General features: G+C 37.4%; 1 protein-coding gene across 2 annotated transcripts in view; it reads right to left on the reverse strand.

Annotated features, from left to right (window-relative positions):
• Vti1a (vesicle transport through interaction with t-SNAREs 1A) overlaps positions 1-19,928 on the reverse strand; it is a 316,596-nt gene that overhangs the window by 132,024 nt on the left and 164,644 nt on the right. For both annotated transcript variants that reach the window (XM_042689513.1, XM_042689514.1), the window contains exon 6: positions 174-244. In XM_042689513.1, coding sequence (XP_042545447.1) covers positions 174-244 — 71 coding nt within the window. The remainder of the gene's footprint in view (positions 1-173; positions 245-19,928) is intronic.

The raw sequence follows: 19,928 nt of genomic DNA on the forward strand, positions 1-19,928 counted from the left end.
CTCATACCCTTTCTTTCCTTCTTCAGAAGTGGTATGCCCCTCGTTCACCCTAGACATTATAAGCATATACACTTCCATCTATGTTGCCATATGTCTGCATGTTACGGTGACCTTTGCTTTTACGTCTTCTCATGTACTAAGCACGTGAACCGGTGATGTCACTTAAAACTTACTCTTTCACGTGCTCGCTGTATCTTTTCTCTGTCATGACTGAGGTTTTCCAACATCTCCTGGCCAATTTGCTCTATGGAAAAAAAATCAGAGTTAGGAATGACTTGGGATGCATGTGAGAATGATCAACAGGTACCAAAATGACAATGAACACAGAAGTAAGGTCAGACTCATTTTACTCCATGTATTTGTAAAATACAGATGGCAATAGATAAACTTACTTATGATAAAACATACTTTATGATTCAATCTACAGAATGTAACCAACATGGCAGTACTAATTGAGTGGCAATGTGACTTGCGCAGAGCCATTTTAGATGGAGGAAAGCCCAGACACAATGGTTTATTGCTTTGTCAATATGGAACGGAGCCTTTGCTTTTTACAACTGAAGAGTACTGTTGATGATCTTGTGCCACTTTCCTTCCTTCATTATGGCATGAGTTAATGTTCACTTGGAACAATTCTGATTTCATCGTGTTCACCATGTACAGGAAACCCTCATATTCTCATCCACTGTAGATATTGATAGTGGAACTATCTTTAGGGTCCCACTCTGGAGATTCTTGAGCCAAGTCAAGGTGAGGTATATTCTTAAGGAGTTGAGGAGAGTTCCAACTGACCATAGTGTTTTACCCTGGAACTTATACTAGTACAGGCAGCTTTATCCATTAAAAAGCCACACTGCTGACTCCAAATAAAAGTTCCCCTGCCCTGAATGTCTCATTTGATTGACACTGGGCAATCTCTCTGACTATAGACATTTTTTTTGGTCTGATTGTGGGGCCTGAACTCTGGGCCTGGACACTGTCCCTCAGCTCTTCAGCTCAAGGCTAGTGCTCTACCACTTGAGGCACGGCACTACTTCCGGCGTTTTTCTTTTTGCTTATGTGGTGCTGAGGAATCGAACCCAGGGTCTCAGGCATGCAAGACAAGTGCTCTACCACTGAGCCTCTTTTCCAGCCCTGACTACAGACCTTTTATAAGACAGTAGGTATGTTCTGATTTTACAAATATCCAACTGCCGTAAATTAATTTCTTTTGGACCCATTCTCTAATATCTGGGAGAAGGCTTATACTATAAAAGAATGGCAATTTATGTGATTACCTTATTTTCTATCTCTCTCATGCTTTCTCCTTTTCCCTCCCTTGTATTGTCTCTTTATCTATCCCCCTTTTTTTTTCTTTTGGTTTTGTGACAGGGTCTTGCTATGTAGCCTAGCATGCCATAAACTCATGATCCTCCTGTTTTAACCTCTCTAGAGCAGGTTCGCAGGTGTGTGTTACTATACCAGGCTATATCCTCACTTATAACAGTAACCATCTCTGGATTATACATTTATATACATGTACAACAAGCACCGAGTATAATAGTAAATAATTTAATCAAGACATTAAGAAATCACCATGGTGTTTACTTTGGCTCATGTATTCATACTGGAACAACGATTAGGCCAACTGAGAACTTCAGCTGAGAACTCCTATAACTTAGCTTGAGCTGAAATCCCAGTGCAAACACTGACTGATTGTGGCCTCACATCAGTCAGCCACTTTTCTGTGACTCTATTTCTTAATCTCTAGAATGGGAATAAGAAAGATAGTACCACATAATAGTGCTGTTTGGATAATTCAATAAAATAATCAAGGGAATGTGTTCAGTGCAGAGACTGGTTCATAACAATAAGCATTTATTGGAATAATGCCTGATTCATCAAAAACAATCAATAGGCTGTTAGAACTTGGACACTGCTCCTGTCATACTTCTGTCAGAGCCCATGTGAACTGCAATTTTAGTCCTACCTTTGTCAAACTATGCCATATCAAATGAGCTAACCCAAGTGAAAATGTGGATGCTTTGGGTACCACACAAATGTATGGTGGTGTAAGATTCAGAGAATTCATCAAATAATCACAGAGTCTTTGCTCTGTGCCAACGATATGCCCAGTATCCAGATCTGTCATTTGCACTCACAGGACTTCCATACTACTATGAAGATTGAGCCAAGGTACGTGATTTAGCCAAGTTTATATTACTTTCATGATAGAAAACTTAGCTAATATTTTTTTTACATGTCATGTAATACTACCACAAACAGTTTTGGCACTATATAATGTCTGGAAATTCTTTTCCAGTATAATATCCTCTTAGTAAAGTACCTCTTCTTAGATTTATGTTAGCTTTTTAAATATTAACCTCATACAAGTTATCCTTAAGGTAGAGTTGTGTAGGATATCTGGTTTCCAGTAGAGGCATCACTAAAACAGAAGATTAAAAAGATGAAGGAGACAGGTGGTGTTGAACAGTTTTCTTTTATTTCCCCCAATAATTACAATATTCAATCATGTCATACTATTTTTTATTATATTGAATTTCTTTAATCAATGTAAAATAGCAACTTAAAATCTATTTAAACTAATATGTATGAGATCACAATATTGTCATTATTCAGCAAAATACTGTTTATGAAATATTTCTTCCTCTTAAGAGTGATGGGTATTATAACATGTAAATTTAAATAAATAGAAAATAGGTTATTATTATTGTGTCTTTGGCCAGTATAGTATCTCAAGTATTTGTGGAAAGAATGAAGAAATAAGAAAATAAAATAAGAAAATAAGCGAAGTAGTGGCACTGTGGCTCAAGCGGTAGAGAGCTCGCCTTGAGCTGAAGAGCTCAGGGACAGCGCCCAGGCCCAGAGTTCAAGCCCACAACCGACCAAAATAAAAAAGAAAAAGAAAAGAAACGAAGTAATGAAAGGACTGCGATTATTCATGTTTCCAAGGTCCATCAAGTGTGGCACTGGAAAAGGACTATGAAAAGTAGGTAACAGACATACAAGTTTCACAGGTTCACCAGGGGAAGACTACTCAGAATGGACTTACAGGCTGCTGCTGCTGCTGAAGAAATCGATGGACCAGGGGCAAAGAGACTGGGCCTTTTCACTATCATGTGCTACTTCCATGGATGTGGAATTGGTTCAGCGTCCCATGTATTAGCCCCATTTGTAAAGAGAAGAGATACTGATAATGCTGACTACATGGTGATCCTAATACCCAAATACCAGGTATTGCTTTATTTATTTTTGATTTTTATTGTTATTATAAAGGTGATGTACAGAGGGGCTACAGTTATGTAAATTAGATAATGAGTACATTTCTTTTGGAACAATGTTACCTCCTCCCTTGTTTATTTTTTTCCTTTCTTACTGCTTTATATTTTGATGCTCTAATAAAGAACATAACAGGACAGGTATCAGAAATGATTACTCTTTTACTAATTTAATTTTTTAGTTGTTATTATAAAGATGATGTACAAAGGGGTTACAGTTACATATGTCAGGTAGATTACATTTCTCCCAGTTAGAAATAGTTACTTTTATAGAATGAAAAAAAAACTCTTCTAAGAAAGAAAAATTATCATATGTCAAACAGAGCGCTGTGATAAATTAAAGGAGACTGTTTTTAACATCAACTATCTCTGTTAAGAATAGTATTAAATATTTATGAAAAATTTCATTAAAAAGTTAGTAACATGTTCACTTTTCTTTTTTTCTAAATTTTATTTTATTGTAAAGATGCTATACAGAGGGGTTACAATTACATGAGTAAGGTAATGAGTACATTTCTTTTTCTTTTTTCTTTTTGGTTGGCTGTGGGGCTTGAACTCTGGGCTTGGGCACTGTACCTGAGCTCTTCAGCTCAAGGAAAGCGCTCTACTGCTTGAGCCACAGCGCCACTTCTGGTTTTCTAGTGGTTTACTGGAGATAAGAGTCTCACGGACTTTCCTTCCTGGGCTGGCTTTGAGCCATAATCCTCAGATCTCAGCCTCCTGAGTGGCTAGGATTACAGGCATGAGCCACCGGTGCCCAGCTATGAGTACATTTCTTGTTGAACATTGTTACTCCTCCTTTGTTTTTCCCCTACTATCCCTTCCATCCCTCACTTCCCCCATTCCTGTATTTACTTTTCTTGACTAATTTAACTTTAGATACAAGTACTCACTGAAAACACCAATTAAAAAACAACCCATAAGCTTATAGACATGAGCCAAAAGCAAAGTGACATACTGAATCTACAATTTTCAGTGCTTTAAACTTTCATAGGAATAGCTATGCGGCAGCGACTGAAATAATTTAAAAAATATATTTCACGACTACTCCATTTGTTGACCATCAAGGTTTTCTTGAGATTAAGTAACAATAAAAAAAGAAAATGAAAATTGATTTCTATATGTTAAAATACTCCATGTCAAGATGACATGATAAATGAATTCCTGGAAGGAAGAATTTCTTCCTACACTCCATTTTCCCCCCAACACAGGTCATGAGAATTATCTTGGGAATACAGCACACAAATGTATAAAATAAATTATTTTTACATTTATGCAGCATCAACTATATCTTTGGGCAATAGCTCTTTTTAAACAGAACACATTTACAAAGAATCTCTGGCTATCATTTTCTCTTTTCTTTAGTCTTTGAAGGGTGTACAACAGGCTTTCAACACTTTCCTCTTCCCTACAGGAACTGAGAAGGAAATAGGTAACTATAAATCCAAGAAGATACTTCCTAAAATATGAGGATGGCATCACAAAATAAGACTAGTTTGAGGAGGGGGCGGGGGATGGGAAGGGATGGAAAGGGGAAACAAAGGACGAGGCAACAATGCTTGATAAGAAATGTACTCATTACCTCACCCATGTAATTGTAACCCCTCTGTATGGTATTTTCACAATAAAAAAAAAAAAAGACTAGTTTGAGGGGTATGCCACAAGAAATCAGTTACCTCAGTCTTTTGAGCTCCCAACCCTGGAATGTAGGACAACGGAAAAGCATTCTTTCACCACCTTCCCATGCTTGAACACATGAGGATCTTCTTCTAATCGGATTATCAACAATACACAAATGACCACAAGCAAAAACTCATTAGATAGAGATATAGGAAAGCTCTAATGAACTCTAGAGAGAAACAACCGGCTGCACATGCCAGCAAAGACTTGGGGCAACTTTCATATCTCGAGCAAGTGCTTGGTCTGAGTACCTGCCTGCCAGACAGGCTTTTGAAAGATGAGGGAAATTAGTCAAACTATATGACCATGCAGGCTTACAAGGACCTTCACAAAACTACATGCTGTTGTTGTTGTTGCTGCTGCTGTTGTTGTAGGTTATGGGATTTGAACTTAGAGCCTGGGTGCTGTCCTGAGCCTCTTTGTGCTCGAGGCCAGTGCTCTATCACTTGAGCCATAGCACCATTTCCAGTTTTTGAGTGGTCAATTGCAGATAAGAGTCTCACAAGGACTTTTCTGCCTAGGCTGGCTTCAAATCACAATTCTTAAATCTCAGCCTCCTGAGTAGCTAGGATTACAGGGGTGAGCCATTGGCTCCTGGTTAACCAAATTATTCTGTTTGATAATTCTATTATCCTTCAATGTCCAGATATGCCAAGAAACAGGCACCAGATGAGGGCTGATGAGTAGAGAAATCATGTGTTTTCACATATTCTTGTGGTCCTGCTTTCTAGGACACTGTTAATAGTTGAGTCCGAATTTGTCCAAAGATTCACTCACTGATCAGATACTGTTAAGTTTTTTTCTTCAATTTTGAAGGTTTTGCATGAGTTCTATGCAATTTTATGTAAGCTACCTGAACATCTGCAGACTTGGTCTATGTGGGTGGTGAGAGTCCTGGAGGCAATCCCCTGAGGATACTGGATACCAAGGCATGACTGTACTGTTGACTAGCCCCTAAATTATATGTGAAACATTATAATATATATTCAAGGTAACTGATGACAAATTGAGGATAGAATTGTAATCTCTGAACTTCTTTGTCCAAAAGAAGTATCCATTAGGAAATGATGTGTATAACTTGGGGAGGGAGTTGGGGGAGGGAGGAAAAATGAGAGAAAAATGAAGGAGGGGGTAACAAGTTTGACAAGAAATGTACTCACTACCTTACTTATGTAACTGTAACCCCTATGTATATCACATTGACAATAAAATTAAAATAAAAGAAGAAGTACCCATTAGGCCCTTATTAACTTATAGTTAAATAGTTTAATTAGACTAAATTAATTAAATTAAAACATTAAGTTCCTCAGTAGCACTTTCAATAGCTCATGTGAATGGTGGCCACTTCACGGAAGCTACAAAAATACAACAATTTCTAGAATGATCTCTAGTTTCCCTGTGTTTAAGATCCACTCAAATAAAGTATTCACTTGGGTTAACTTTTCAGAAAACACTTCACTTTTCTGAGGCTCAATGTCCTTCCAAGTATGAGATTGTTAGACTGGATGGTCTGTGGATCTAAAATACAAGGTCTGCAATGACTGAATGCTGATGGCCTCTTTTTCTCTGTAGAGCTCTAGTTGAGTCAAAAGGACCAAAGCAGTGATAGGTGCATTCCCATCCCCCACTTCAGTATGGTATTTTCAAGAAAAACTCAACAATAAAACTCAAACGTATAAACAGGTAACCAGTCTCCAGTTTGTCCTAATCCTCTGCCTTAGATTACTTCAGAAAGTGGTCTGCTTGGCTTCTGACAACATTAGCATTTACTACACACTAAAAAAAGACTGACACACACTTTGTTGCCAACATGATTGAAGAAAATCACATTCATAGAAACTTACACCCACTCAGACACATATAGTAAGACTGTGTAGGGCTGTGTGTGTGTGTGTGTGTGTGTGTGTGTGTGTTTTCAAGAAATTATGCAATTAGGATTTAACATTATCTTTGCAGAAAGCTGAGTATGTATTTTATTTTGCTTTAGATGATCACATCTATCATTAAGCAATTTAAAAAAATCATCAGTGCTACTTTTATCAAAGTCAAAGTAGCAGAACCTCCCCTCAGTTACCTGGTTTGCTGCAGATAATTAACAAATGCTATTCCCAGAGCTCAGACATCACTCAATGAAGCTGTGCCACCAATAATTACACTCTGGAATGAGCAGGTACTATGTAAATCGAGGTTGTTAAACAAAAGGAACCATGTTAATTACAGCTTCATTCAAAAATGAGAATGAATCCATTCTATTTTATGAAACAAGACCAGAACAGCAGGAAGGACATCCTTTTCTTACAATTCAATAAGGAATGTAAAAAGCTAGGAGATGGAGCAACAGAAAACCTGAATGGGCAAAACTGTCAAAACACATTCCAAGGCTCACTAGTGGAATTTACCAAACATGTGTCCACTTAACAGACAAGGGAGACAAGCTCAGTGTCACCCAGCTCTCCAGAGTGAATGAATTACGCATTCTAAAAAACCCGAAAGGGCTGCAGAGTACTGACAAGTGACTGGAAAGTAATTAGAAAGCCTTTTTAGAAAGCATAATGAGCAAGTTAGTCACTCTTTGTACTCTCGTGACCTGGGCACACATTTCTATCATTCACCTATAGCATTCTGATTATCTGCTTATTCAAGAAGTCACCGTTGGGCAGACCACAAGTCCTATGTGGAAAGCAAACAGATTTTGTTGTAGGCATTTTAAGGTGTTTTTTTTTTTCACTGAGAGATGACTTCCCCTCCCTCCCTCTCCACATTCCTTTCTTTATTGTGCTGTACTGGGGCTTGAACTCAAGGACTCATAGGGATTTTTCACTGAACTAAGGGGCTTCACTGAACCTAAAAAAACACAGGACAAAGGGTAGATACAGAGCACAGGCCTTAGAAAGTGACACTGCTGAATTTGAGAATTAAGAAACACAAAGTGAGCCAAGCGTGGCTGTTCTTGCCTAGAATTCTAGCTATTTGGAAGGCTGAGTTCAGGAAGATTGTGGTTTGAGACTAGCCTGGGTAGGAAAGCTCAAAAGAACATTTCCTAACCAGTAACTGAGTTTGCAGGTAAGTGCCTGCCATTACCAGTTTGCGGGAGGCTAAGACAGGGAGAACTGTGGTTCAAGGCAGGTGGACGGAGAAATTTGAGAGACATAACTTCAATAGAAGAAGCTAGTAGGTGTGTTGCTAGTAGGTGTGTTGCCATATTTGCTACAGGAGGAAGTAAAACACAGGAGGAGCTAGGTCTAGGCACCTAGGTATTAAAGTGAGATCTAATCTCAAAATAGTACTAAACACTGGTTTGGAGGTATGGTTCAGTGGAACAGCACCTGCCTAACTAACAAGCATGAGGTCCTGAGTTCAAATCCTAGTACTGATTCCCCCAAAGAAACACAAAATGTTGGCATAAAGGATGATAAACATTCAATACCAGGCATGTTGAATATGAAAGGGGAATTTGAGGAAGTGAGAAGACTGACATTAAAGGTAACTTAGAAATGACTATAGTTGAAAAGAAGTTCAGAAGGATAAGTTAGTCTCTTCAATTTCCCAACACAATATCATTCATCTACTCCTGAGAAGGTCAACAAACACACAACATACATGACACCACTCCTTAAGATGAAACATCCGGCAGCTATCATTCATCTATCACAGGACCCAGAAGCACATCTCCCAACAAATTCTTCACTTAAAATGTTCCAGGCAATCTATGTCAGCTGGTCAGGATTGGCACAGGGGGTAAAACTTGTCCACTGTCCTGGATCTTCAGCACTGCCTCGGATTGCTCTCTTTTCAACTGATCAACAGGAACTTGACAACAGGTAGTTTTCTCAGTTCTCCTCTTTGCAGCTTCCAGCTAGTTCTCTCATTTTAGATTTTCGGCAGGTGTGAGAAGATTGAAATTGGAAGGTCACAGATATACATCTGGTTTCATTTATGAAACTAAATTATATAGACGTGAGTAGACTGACTGCATTAGAATGCTGGCAGTGAGGTTCAGATGTATATACTTGAACATTTTCCCATAAATCATGTTAAACTACATGCTGTGGACTGTTGCTAGCTCCCAATGTTCTCTACCTTAACATATCCAATTCTGGTGCAGAACTTTACTCCTTTAGTTCTGGGCCTTGAGTACTCATGAGACTTACTTAAAATAAGAACAACAACATTTCCACACTATTTTAGTCAAGCTGATTTCAAGAAGAAATTCACCACAATTCTTAGCTCTTCAAAATTCTTAGCTCTTCAAAAGCTACTACCATATTTTCTTCCTTTCCTAATTTAAAACATTTTTTTGACAGTAGAGGGAATAATTCATTTTGTACTATTGAACAATTCAAGCCACGTAATACAATACACATTTTTCTTTGGGCTGAATCCTAAGAAGCCCTGGATGAAGAATTTCATCCTTGATGGTTGAAGCATTTCTCAACAAGTTTTTCAAACAACTGTCCACCACCATTCTCAATACACACACATACACACACACACACACAGAAATTCATACTCACACATACTTGTTCTATTTACCTTCTGGTTCCTGTTTATTGTCTTGTGTTAACTTTAGAAGAACAGTACACCACCAAATATGCACATAGATACTTTGTTTAGTAACACTCCTAAAAACGTAACTTACTATTGTTTGCCTTTCTTAGCAAGCACTGTAACACTGGGAGTTTCTAAAATATAGAGTAAAACAAAGCCACAGTTGTTTCTAAATACAATAGAGAATTTATTAGACTTCATTAGCAAAGCTCTATATTGAACCTATTAACATAAGTCTAAGAAAAATTTCGAATTATATCTCAATAGGCTCCATTAGTAATCTACTAAAATTGAGTTGTTTACCAAACTTCTGCATAAAAATCAACTAGTAGGATTAGACTCTATTTGTATGCATTGGGGGGAGAGGCATGTAGTTAAAAACCTTAAAGGTGAAAAATGCATTCATTCATTCATTCATTCTATATGCACAACAAAAGCTTATTGCTTGCAAGTTACCTATAAAATACTGTAATAAATATCTCCCTCCAAGAAAAGGTTTTAAAAAATTTTTTGGCTTCTCTTTATTGACTGCTTCATTTTCTCCCAGCCACTGTACTGTACTAAGTACTTTAAAGGACACTGCATTTAATCTTTATAACTATCACATGATGTAGATTATTGCTAATTCCATTTAAAGACAAGGAATCTGGGGCTGAGAAAGGTTAAGTAATCTGCCAGTATTCAAAACCCATGTCTGATTTCTAAGCACCTCTTCCCTGGCACTCAAATAGTCAATGTCAAGGACATTCTGGTGTAGCAATTTGGGGCCACATGGAATGAACATATAATAAACCAGGACACTAGACAGTGGATGACTTCTTAAATGTCATATATATATAAGGCAAAATCATCGTCATCATCATCATCATCATCATCATCATCATCATCATCATCATCATCATCACAGTTCTCTTGTACATGAAAGAAAAAAAAGTAAGGTGAATTTTCTAAGGTCCAAGTGTTTCAAATATCATGAGCCATCACTAAAATCCAATTGGCTCTTTTTTTCTTGTTAACTTTGAGTACCCAATTCTCTTTCCAAGAATTTTTAAAGTTTGATTTTTGTGTAGAGCCAAGACATACAATGACCAAATGAGAACTGGGTAATGCCTGAGGACTGACATACAGCTCTGGTCCACTATCTACACCATCTTGTTCATATCTTTATTGTGTCAAGGCAGGCATGGATCTCACCAAATACTTGTCTACACAGAAGTTCAGATATTGTTCTATGGTAAGCACTGGCCTAACCACATTCTTATAATCCCTTACCCTGTCTTGGTTCACAGAGTTGTAGTTTGTTTCCTCTGAATTAAATATACCCCCATCACTATAATTCTGAATGTCTGCTACATTCCCCTGTAAATATCCATTTCTAAATGGTAGGGGACCAGCCAAGGACTGTGTTTCTTTTCTATTCCTGACTGAAGTCAGTGTGTTGAAGAAGTTTCAAGTAATATACCAGATAATAATAATTGCTAAAATCCTTTTCTTTGATGAAGAAGGATGGATTAGTGAACTTTTAAAATCTGGATTCTGCCCTATTCTTTCCTGAGGTTCTATCCTTGGGAGAAGAGAGGAAATTTGCTGTTGATAGCCCATTTGTTTCCGTTATATTCATCAGTTTTCTGTCACTACAACTAAATACCTGAGATAATTACATTAGAATGAGAAAAATCTTACTTTGAATCAGAATTGTGTGTGTGTGTGTGTGTGTGTGTGTGTGTTGGACCTGTGGCTTGAACTCAGGGCCTGAGCACTGTCCCTGAGCTTTTTTGCTCAAAGCTAGTGCTCCAATAAACATAGTTGTGCTGGTAGCTGGTCTTGTTTGTGATCATTTGGGTAAATACCCAAAAGTGGGATTGCTGGGTTATAGGGGAGCTCTATGTGGAGTCTTTTGAGGAAAGTCCATACTAGTTTCCAAAGTGGTTGAACAAGTTTACACTTCCATCAACAATACAGCAGGGTTCCCTTCTGTCCACATCCCCTCTAGCATCTGTTGTTATTAGAGTTCTTGATTAATATCCATTCTAACTTGGGTGAGGTGGAATCTCAATGTTGTTTTGATTTGCATTTCTTTTATGGTTAGGGAGGTTGAGCATTTCTTCATGTGTCTATTGGCCATCCTTCTTTCCTCTTCAGAGAAGTTTCTCTTTAAGTCTTTACCCCACTTATATAATTATCAGGCAGTTGTTTCTTTGAGGATTTGTTGTTGGGGTATTTAATTTTTTGAGTTCCAAGTACAGTTTAGATATGATACCCTCATCCATTGTATGACTAGTGAAGATCTTCTCCCACTAAGGTATGGAACCAACCCCAATGCCCCTAGTAGATGAATGGATCAAGAAAATGTGTGTGTACACACACACACACACACACACACACACACACACACACACACACACACATACACACACACACACACACACACACACACACACACACACACAATGGAATCAGAAAGAATGACATTGCCTCATTTGTTAGGAAATGGAAAGACTTGGAAAAAAATTACATTAAGTGAAGTAAGTCAGGACCAAAGAAACATAGGTCCCATTGTTTCCCTTATTTGCAATAACTAGTATATATCTGGGACAAGCAGAAAAGGTCAAAAGCTATGTACATATGATTTATGTACATATGACTAGATAAGACGATGTTAAGCGAAATGAATCCCAAGATAGGGACACAAGTGGTTTTTTCTTTCTTGCTATTGTTTTTTATGTATTTATAATGTACCATGTGATTTTTTTTGTTTTTGTATGTTCCTCCCCCACGGTATAACCCCTGTTTTCACTGTATTTGATGTCAGTGCCATGCATCCTGTATATATACTTCTCTAATTTGGGGAGGGGAAGGGAAAAAACAAAATGCTTAAATAGGAATACAGGTTGTACCAATGAGATGTACAAGAGACTATGTTGAAAAATGAACTTTACAATTTGGGGGTGGGGTGGGGAGGAGGGTAGAATAGTTGTGGAGGTGGGAAGGAAGGGATAGTAAGGGAAAAACAAAGGAGGAGGTAATAATGCTTGATAGGAAATGTACTCATTACCTTGCTCATGTAACTGTAGCCCCTCTGTACAGTATTTTTTACAATAAAAAACATTTTTTTTTAAAAAAAGCTAGTGCTCTCTACTTCCAGCATTTGGGAGATTACTTGGAGGTAAAAGTTTCACAGACTTCTTGCCCCAGCTGTCTTTAAACCATGGTCCTCAGGTCTCAGACTCCTGAGTAGCTAGACTGATAGGTACGCTTCACTGGTACCTGGCTTACATCAGAGTTTTGGAGGTACCATTTTATGATTAATTGGACCTGCCTCTGATAGGGATTCAGGATAGCAATGGTGAGGAGCATGTGATGAAATCAACTATTTACTTCAGGGCCAGGAAGCAAAGGAAGAAAAGGAATGGGCCACAGTCCCTTCCAGGGAATCTCTGTAAGAACTTCCCACTAGGACAATGCTTCTGAAAGTCTATCAGTTTCCAATACTGTCATCTGATGACTAAACCCTTAATACAGGGGCCTTTGAGAAACATTCACCATCCAAAGGTAGCATGCTTCCCTTGATACAGTAGTAGTGTATGCTCTGTTTTTAAAAGTTATCATTGTTATTATTTTAATGTGGACATTTACAGCTTCATCTTACAATGATTGGGATCATCAGCTACTAGGGTAGCTATTCAAGTAAGAAATAAGTTCAGTAACTTTTTCCCCCTGGTCCTGAGGCTTGAACTCAGGGCCTGGGCACTGTCCCTGAGCCTCTTTGTGTTCAAGGCTAGTGCTCTATCACTTGAGCTACAGCACCACTTCTGGATTTTTCTGAGTAGTTTTATTGGAGATAAAGAGTCTCATGGACTTTTCTGCCTGAGCTGACTCTGACCCAAGATCCTCAGATCTCAAGGTTAGTTAACTTTTTTATTCAACAAAGGCACAGGGATATTACAAACTAGGCTGTCGCAACTAAAATCTTAACACAACATCACCTAATAGGAACTGGAGTTAGAGTGCAAGACGTAAGCAGAGAAAGCCAAGTGAGAGACTAAGTTCTTTAATTCAAATCCCAGTATTGGCGTGCGCGCGCGCGCACACACACACATACACACACACACACACACAAACACGAACCAAAGTCATGTACTAGGTCACCTGACCATACAGGAATCTCTGTGATGACAGGGCTGCTCTCCATGCTGCTTACAGAGCCCAGGAAGAGACCCTTCCTTCCCCACAGCCGAATACAGTAGATCATCTGGCCTTGAAGTGTTTGAAATTGTTCAGTATGAAGAGGAGAAACAATAACCTCTTCGAAGAATTAATTTAAAAAATAAAGACTGAGAAAAAGACTTATTCAGCCCATCAAGGCAATAAGATATAACAAATGAGAATAACACGAGTCATAGATTAAGAAGTCAAGACTAGCCCAAAAGAAAACACAAGAAAAAATAATCTTTCATGTATTCAATATACATCAACCTTCAAAACATAGTAAGAGCTAGTTTTAATTTGAGAACTCTGTGGTGGGAAGACATTTTTCATAGAGAGGCAGATGGCTTTTCCTCTTACAGCCACATTTGAATTTATGGAGACAATGCTAGAAGAGATCAAAGAAAGCATCCGAAACCTCACCTAGCAGAGATGTATGTAAGGATTCCCTCCCATTGTGTCCAGCATGTAACCGAGCCCATAGTAGGCACTAAATTAACATTATGCAAGATATAATGCAATAAATCAGACTTCAAATTATTGATACCAGTTCAGTTTTGGGGGCTGATTCACCTTGATATAACAACCTGGAATTGAAACTTTTTCTTTCTTTCTTTCTTTTAGACTTGTCTTTTCTTTTTTTAAAAAACACAAACAGAAAACTCAGGAAGCTGGTGAACAGCTCAGCAACCTAGAAACCGGCTGTGCAGAGCACTCTTTGAATACGAATTAGCAGTGGGTAATGGCAGCATATTTATGAGGTCTCTTGCCGGGTCCTTTCCTCCTGTGAATGCTGTATAATTCATTGCGTGCGCCCTGACCCCAGTGCGCTCCTGTTCTGACAAATCATACTTGATTAAGACAAATCTTTATTAGTTAGCTAGTCAACTTCCCCATTTATCACTGGCAAATCCCATTCTCCTCCTCAGGTGCAGAAAAAGTGACAGAAACCTTAACGGGGGAAAAACACAACAACAACAACAACAATCTCAAACAGCTCAATAAAAATAAGAATATTTGTTACATACAGCAAATAAAACAAGAAACCTCAAAGTCTCAATAGATGATGAAACGAAGTATTTAACAGATTTATATTACTATACCCAGTGACAATCTCAAAACCACTACATATTTTACCTAGCCTGAGGGGCTGTTAATTAGACTTTTGTCTCTGAAGCACACCAGATCCTAGGATTCGCCACTGGAAAACACTGAACAACAACTCTTGACAAGGTTACAAAATTCTCTAGTTTCATGGACATAGATGGTGGCAAAAACCATTAGCTTTCATTCCTCAGTGAGGGCAAGAGACAGAGTAAGATGGGGTGAAAATGAATGCCATTTCAGTTGATTTTCATTTCTCAGATTTTTCCAAATATGCTCTGACTCCAACAGTAAGGTTCCAAATCAACCCAGATGTGTAACCAATGCGCAGTGTCAAGGTTTCCTTTAAAAGCAATGCAGGCAATGTGCAATTATTTTAGTAAAAAATTCTATAAGAGATCTTGTATAATCTGCACTGAAGATAGATAAACCAATATACTGTAAGGAAAGCCACTCCTGTGCTTGACATCTTTAGCGAAACGCCACTTAACATGACATGGGGCATCTATCGTAGTTTACATCATTGATGTCCTTAAGTGTTAAATGGAAAGCAACATTCAAAAACATTCTGCATGTTGAGGCTGTCTTCTCTTTGCCAAAATTTTCCATTTAAGAAATGTGGATACATCTTGAGAAATGAGGTCAGAGCTTGGTATGAGAGACTTCAAAAGAACACCTAGTACAGCAGGAAATAGTGTGTTGATGATTTTTATAAGCAGGCTGGCGCTGGTTATATCTATAGATTCATAAGAGATCATGACTGAAAAATCCCTCCTCACTCCACATGTCTTTTATTACGATCTCAAAACACCGAACAATTATTGCAAAAGTGAAAAGTGCGATGTCCTGTTGGAAAACATTTTGGGAGTGGGCCACATAGTTAAACACTTTATAATAAGGCCACAGAAGTAAAGGGAAAAATTTGAAGTTGCTTCTATTTATGGATCCCCTACCTAACTTTCTAGGAAATCCTGTTGAGAAGGAGCTGATGACAAAGGTTAAGCAATATGCTGGTGAAGGAAATATATTATTATTGCTGCTATTGTTATTATTATTAATAATATTTTCAAATAGTTGTACAAGGAAGTTTCAATTTAGCATGCCCACTTGTGTACACAATGCATCTTGATCAGTCACCCCTTCTATCATTGTCCTATGCGGAAGTAAATTAAAGGTTACAGTGCAATTAGAATCCAAGTCAATTAGAAATGGAGAGTCAATTATGTAGCAGGCACTAAGACAAAGGTCAGCATATAGCCCCTCACACCCATGGGGGCAGAATGACAGGAAAACTATCACAACAAAGTAAAACACTGTACAAGCATGAAACACAGGAATGTGTCAGATCAGCTAATAAAAACATGTTGCTCTCCATAAATTTTCTCATAGTCCTTGCTAGTCTCCAAGAATCCACATTTCCTGACTCTTACTTCAGGCTTCTTGGCTCCACACTCAGACTAATCTGCCCATCAATAACGTTGACATAGTCTGACATGATTCGAAATCTCATAGTCCGCTGACAGCTTAACAATTGATCCTCTATTGTGTGTCTCAAATTCTTTTCTAACTCTTGATGATGAAGAAAAACCTAGGCAAACAATGCTTCCTAATCTTTTCTTTCTTTCACTGTTGCTTCAGGATGTACATCATATTGACTTGAAACTAATGGTACATGATACACATTTAAAACAATAGAAAAGTTATTTGGAGAATCCATAAGAAAGGTTTTATTTCTGGCAGATTGACAGTTAAGACTGTTGAAAAGCATTTGGTCCAGCTGTTCCTAGTTACAAACATGAATCTATCAAATGGCAAATAAATGATAGGAGAAGATAACCATTCCCCATTCTTGGCAATACACTTGTGTCATGTGACTGAAAGGCAATACATAGATCTTGGTGGTGTGTAGTATATATTATATACTAATACTTGTATTAGTATACTTGTATTAGTAATAATATAATATACACTTCCTGAAGACTGGATGGATTGATGAATGAATGATAAAGGAGGAAAAAAGTCATGAAGAAAGGCAAACTGGGGAAACATTAAATGAAAGAAAATGTTAAACTGAATGCACCAAAAGGTTCAGAAGATGGTTATCAACAGACTTCTGGAACTGAGTGGGATGTACATGTTACTTATTTCGCTCAAAGCTATATTATGTCATCTAAAGAAAAGTGATTTTTCTTTCTTTCATTTTTTTTTCTTTTCTTTCTTTCTTTTTTTTTTTTTTTTGCCGGTCATGGGCCCTGGTGCTGTCTGGGCCTGGGCGCTGTCCCTCAACTCTTCAGCTTAGGGCTTGTGCTCTACCATTTGAGCCACAGAGCCACTTCCAGATTTTTCTGCTTATGTGGTGTTCAGGAATCAAACCCAGGGCTTCAGGCATGCAAGGCAAGCACTCTACCACTGAGCCACCTTCCGAGCCCCTGAAAAGTGATATTTCTATGTATGTGATCTATCAAGTAGAACTTGGATTAAAATATCTACCTCTTTTGAATTTTTTATCTGCATATATTAATTGTATAAAATATAGTATTTTTCCCATATATGTATATAATAATACACCTTGATTACATTCATCCCCAAATACTTATTTGATCCCTCCTCACACTCCTCTTTTTCAAATAGTCCCTCTTGTAACTTCATGTCATAAAAGAAAATTGAGATTCCCCATGAGAAAAAAAATGTGACACTTGAGTCTGGTTTGCCTAGCATTGTAACCTCTCCAGTTCCATTCATTTTTATGCAAATGACACATTTTTGTTCTTTTTGATGGCTGAATAAAATTTCAGTGGGTGTATATGCCATGTTTTCTTTGCCCTTTTATCTTTTGATGGGCGCCTAGCTGATTTCATAACTTGGCTATTGTGAATAGTGTCATAATAAATATGACTATATAAGTGTGCCTAAACACAGCATACTATTGTATGCTGACTTAGTTCCTTGGATATATAACCAGGAGTGGCACAGTTTGGATCACTCTATTTTTAGTTTTTTGAGAAACTTTTATATCAATTTCCATTGTACTTGGACTAATTTATCTTCTACCAACAGTTTATAAAGGTTCCTTGTTCTGGTATCCTCACCAGCATTTGTTTGAAATCTCATTGTAGTCTTGATTTTCATTTCCCTGATTGCTAAGGATGTTAGTTAGTTTGTTTGTTTTCATGTGTTTATTGGTCATTTGAACTTCTTTTGAGAAATATCTGTTCAATTCATCTACATCTTTATTGATGATTATTTGTTCTTTTTGTGGTTAATTTTGTTAGTTAGTTCTTTATATATCCTTGGGTATTAATCCCTTGTCAGATGAGTAGCTGGCAAATACTTTCCCCATTCTATAGGCTATCTCTTCATTCTGGTAATTGTTGGTCACTATGTAGAAGCTTTTTAACTTGATTCTTGCTATTACTGCCTAAGCCATTGAAGTCCTACAAGAAAATCATCGCCTACGCCTTTATCTTGAAGTGTTTTCCCCTAAGTTTGTCTCTCAACTTCTTACTCATTTCATATCCTATGTAACATATAATACATAATCAGAAAACTCCAGACTATGAAGTTAATGCAGATTTCTTATTAGTCAATGAAAATGGCTCTGGGGCATAGTTACAATAGCTCTGCACTTCTGCAATTATGGGTGAAATGGCAGAGAGGCTTATTTCTTCCAAGAGGAATCCTACAAAGTATTGGTCCATCTCATCATTATAGTGATGCAATCTGAAACTAGAAGCAGAAAACATATGTACCCATTTTTACCCTATAATGAGTGACTGGGTTAAGACAGGTGGCAGGAGAGGAAAGGAATGTGCTTTTTCCTCATAGTTCATTAGTTAATCGTATTGAATTCTGGGAAAAGAATCCAAGCAGAGTATATGCTTAGCTATAGTAATCAGATTCCTCAGTCATCCTACAAATATTTACAGAATGTGCTTACCGTGAACTAAGCCCAGGAATAGAAAACCAAATATGACATCAGATGATTATTGTGAGCTACTAGGCAAACAATGGTTCTTTGAAAAGTGAAAGTCGTAAAAGATTTATTATAAATTCCACTTGGTTTAATAGTTTGAGGTTGTCTCCTCATCTATACATTTTTCAGAATAGGTCCATAGAGATGCTTCAACTTACAAAAAATTCCTAGAAAGCAAATGAATACTAAGTGACTGTACTGTTTTGGTGCTATGTCTAAGTATAATGGAAACAAAACTATTCCTCACTGCAATAAATTTTTACCATTGCATTTCAAGGTGGTAAATCAGTATAATCTGATATTCTAATGCAAACCCTGGGCAGAGAAACACAATTCTGCTGCAAATTTTTCAGAATGTGTTAAAATTGATGTCAATGTCTCAGTAATTTCGCAGTTTAAAAAACAGTTAGAAATGTAATGACTACACTACACTTGATTAAAGCATTTACAGCTCTAATCAAAAACTGACAGCAAGATCAAAGATGTTAACTTAAATCTCTCCTCTAATTATGTTTAAAATGCCACACCTCAGGCCTGTCTCTCCTCTTCTTTTTCAAACCAAATTCTGCTTAAGAAAGATCTAACACTTCTTAACAGTTCATTATCCAATAAAACTATTCAAAGCTTAAAAGCAATCTACACAATTAGTCAGGACCTCAGGGAGTCCACCGGTAGTCTTTATTACAGGACTTCATATTAAAACACCTTAATTATATTTGTCAAATGGATTTCATTAAAACCCATCGTCACTTTAATTTTCATATTTTGACAGTGCTGGCATAGGCATTATTACCACCTGCCAGGCTAGGAACTACAACAAAATTGTCAAATTCCTTCAAATCCTAAGCTGTTTCTTTTGTACCTGACTGATAGATTTTCCTGTGTAGGGGAAACTATCACTATTAGGAGAATTAAAATATCCTTACTTAAATTCTACTCTGAATACATACATACATATATATATATATATATATATATATATATATATATATATATATATATATATATATATATATACACTCCCTGCAAGTATAGGAAAAACAACAACCTATATCTGTGCCGGGTTGCCTGGTGCACTCACAGAGAGCATGATGCACATACTTTGCCGTGCATCTGAATAGCAAAGCTGAGACATCAAA

Source organism: Dipodomys spectabilis, unplaced genomic scaffold, assembly GCF_019054845.1.
Source record: "Dipodomys spectabilis isolate Male_0828 unplaced genomic scaffold, ASM1905484v1 ptg000125l, whole genome shotgun sequence".
NCBI lineage: Eukaryota > Metazoa > Chordata > Mammalia > Rodentia > Heteromyidae > Dipodomys > Dipodomys spectabilis.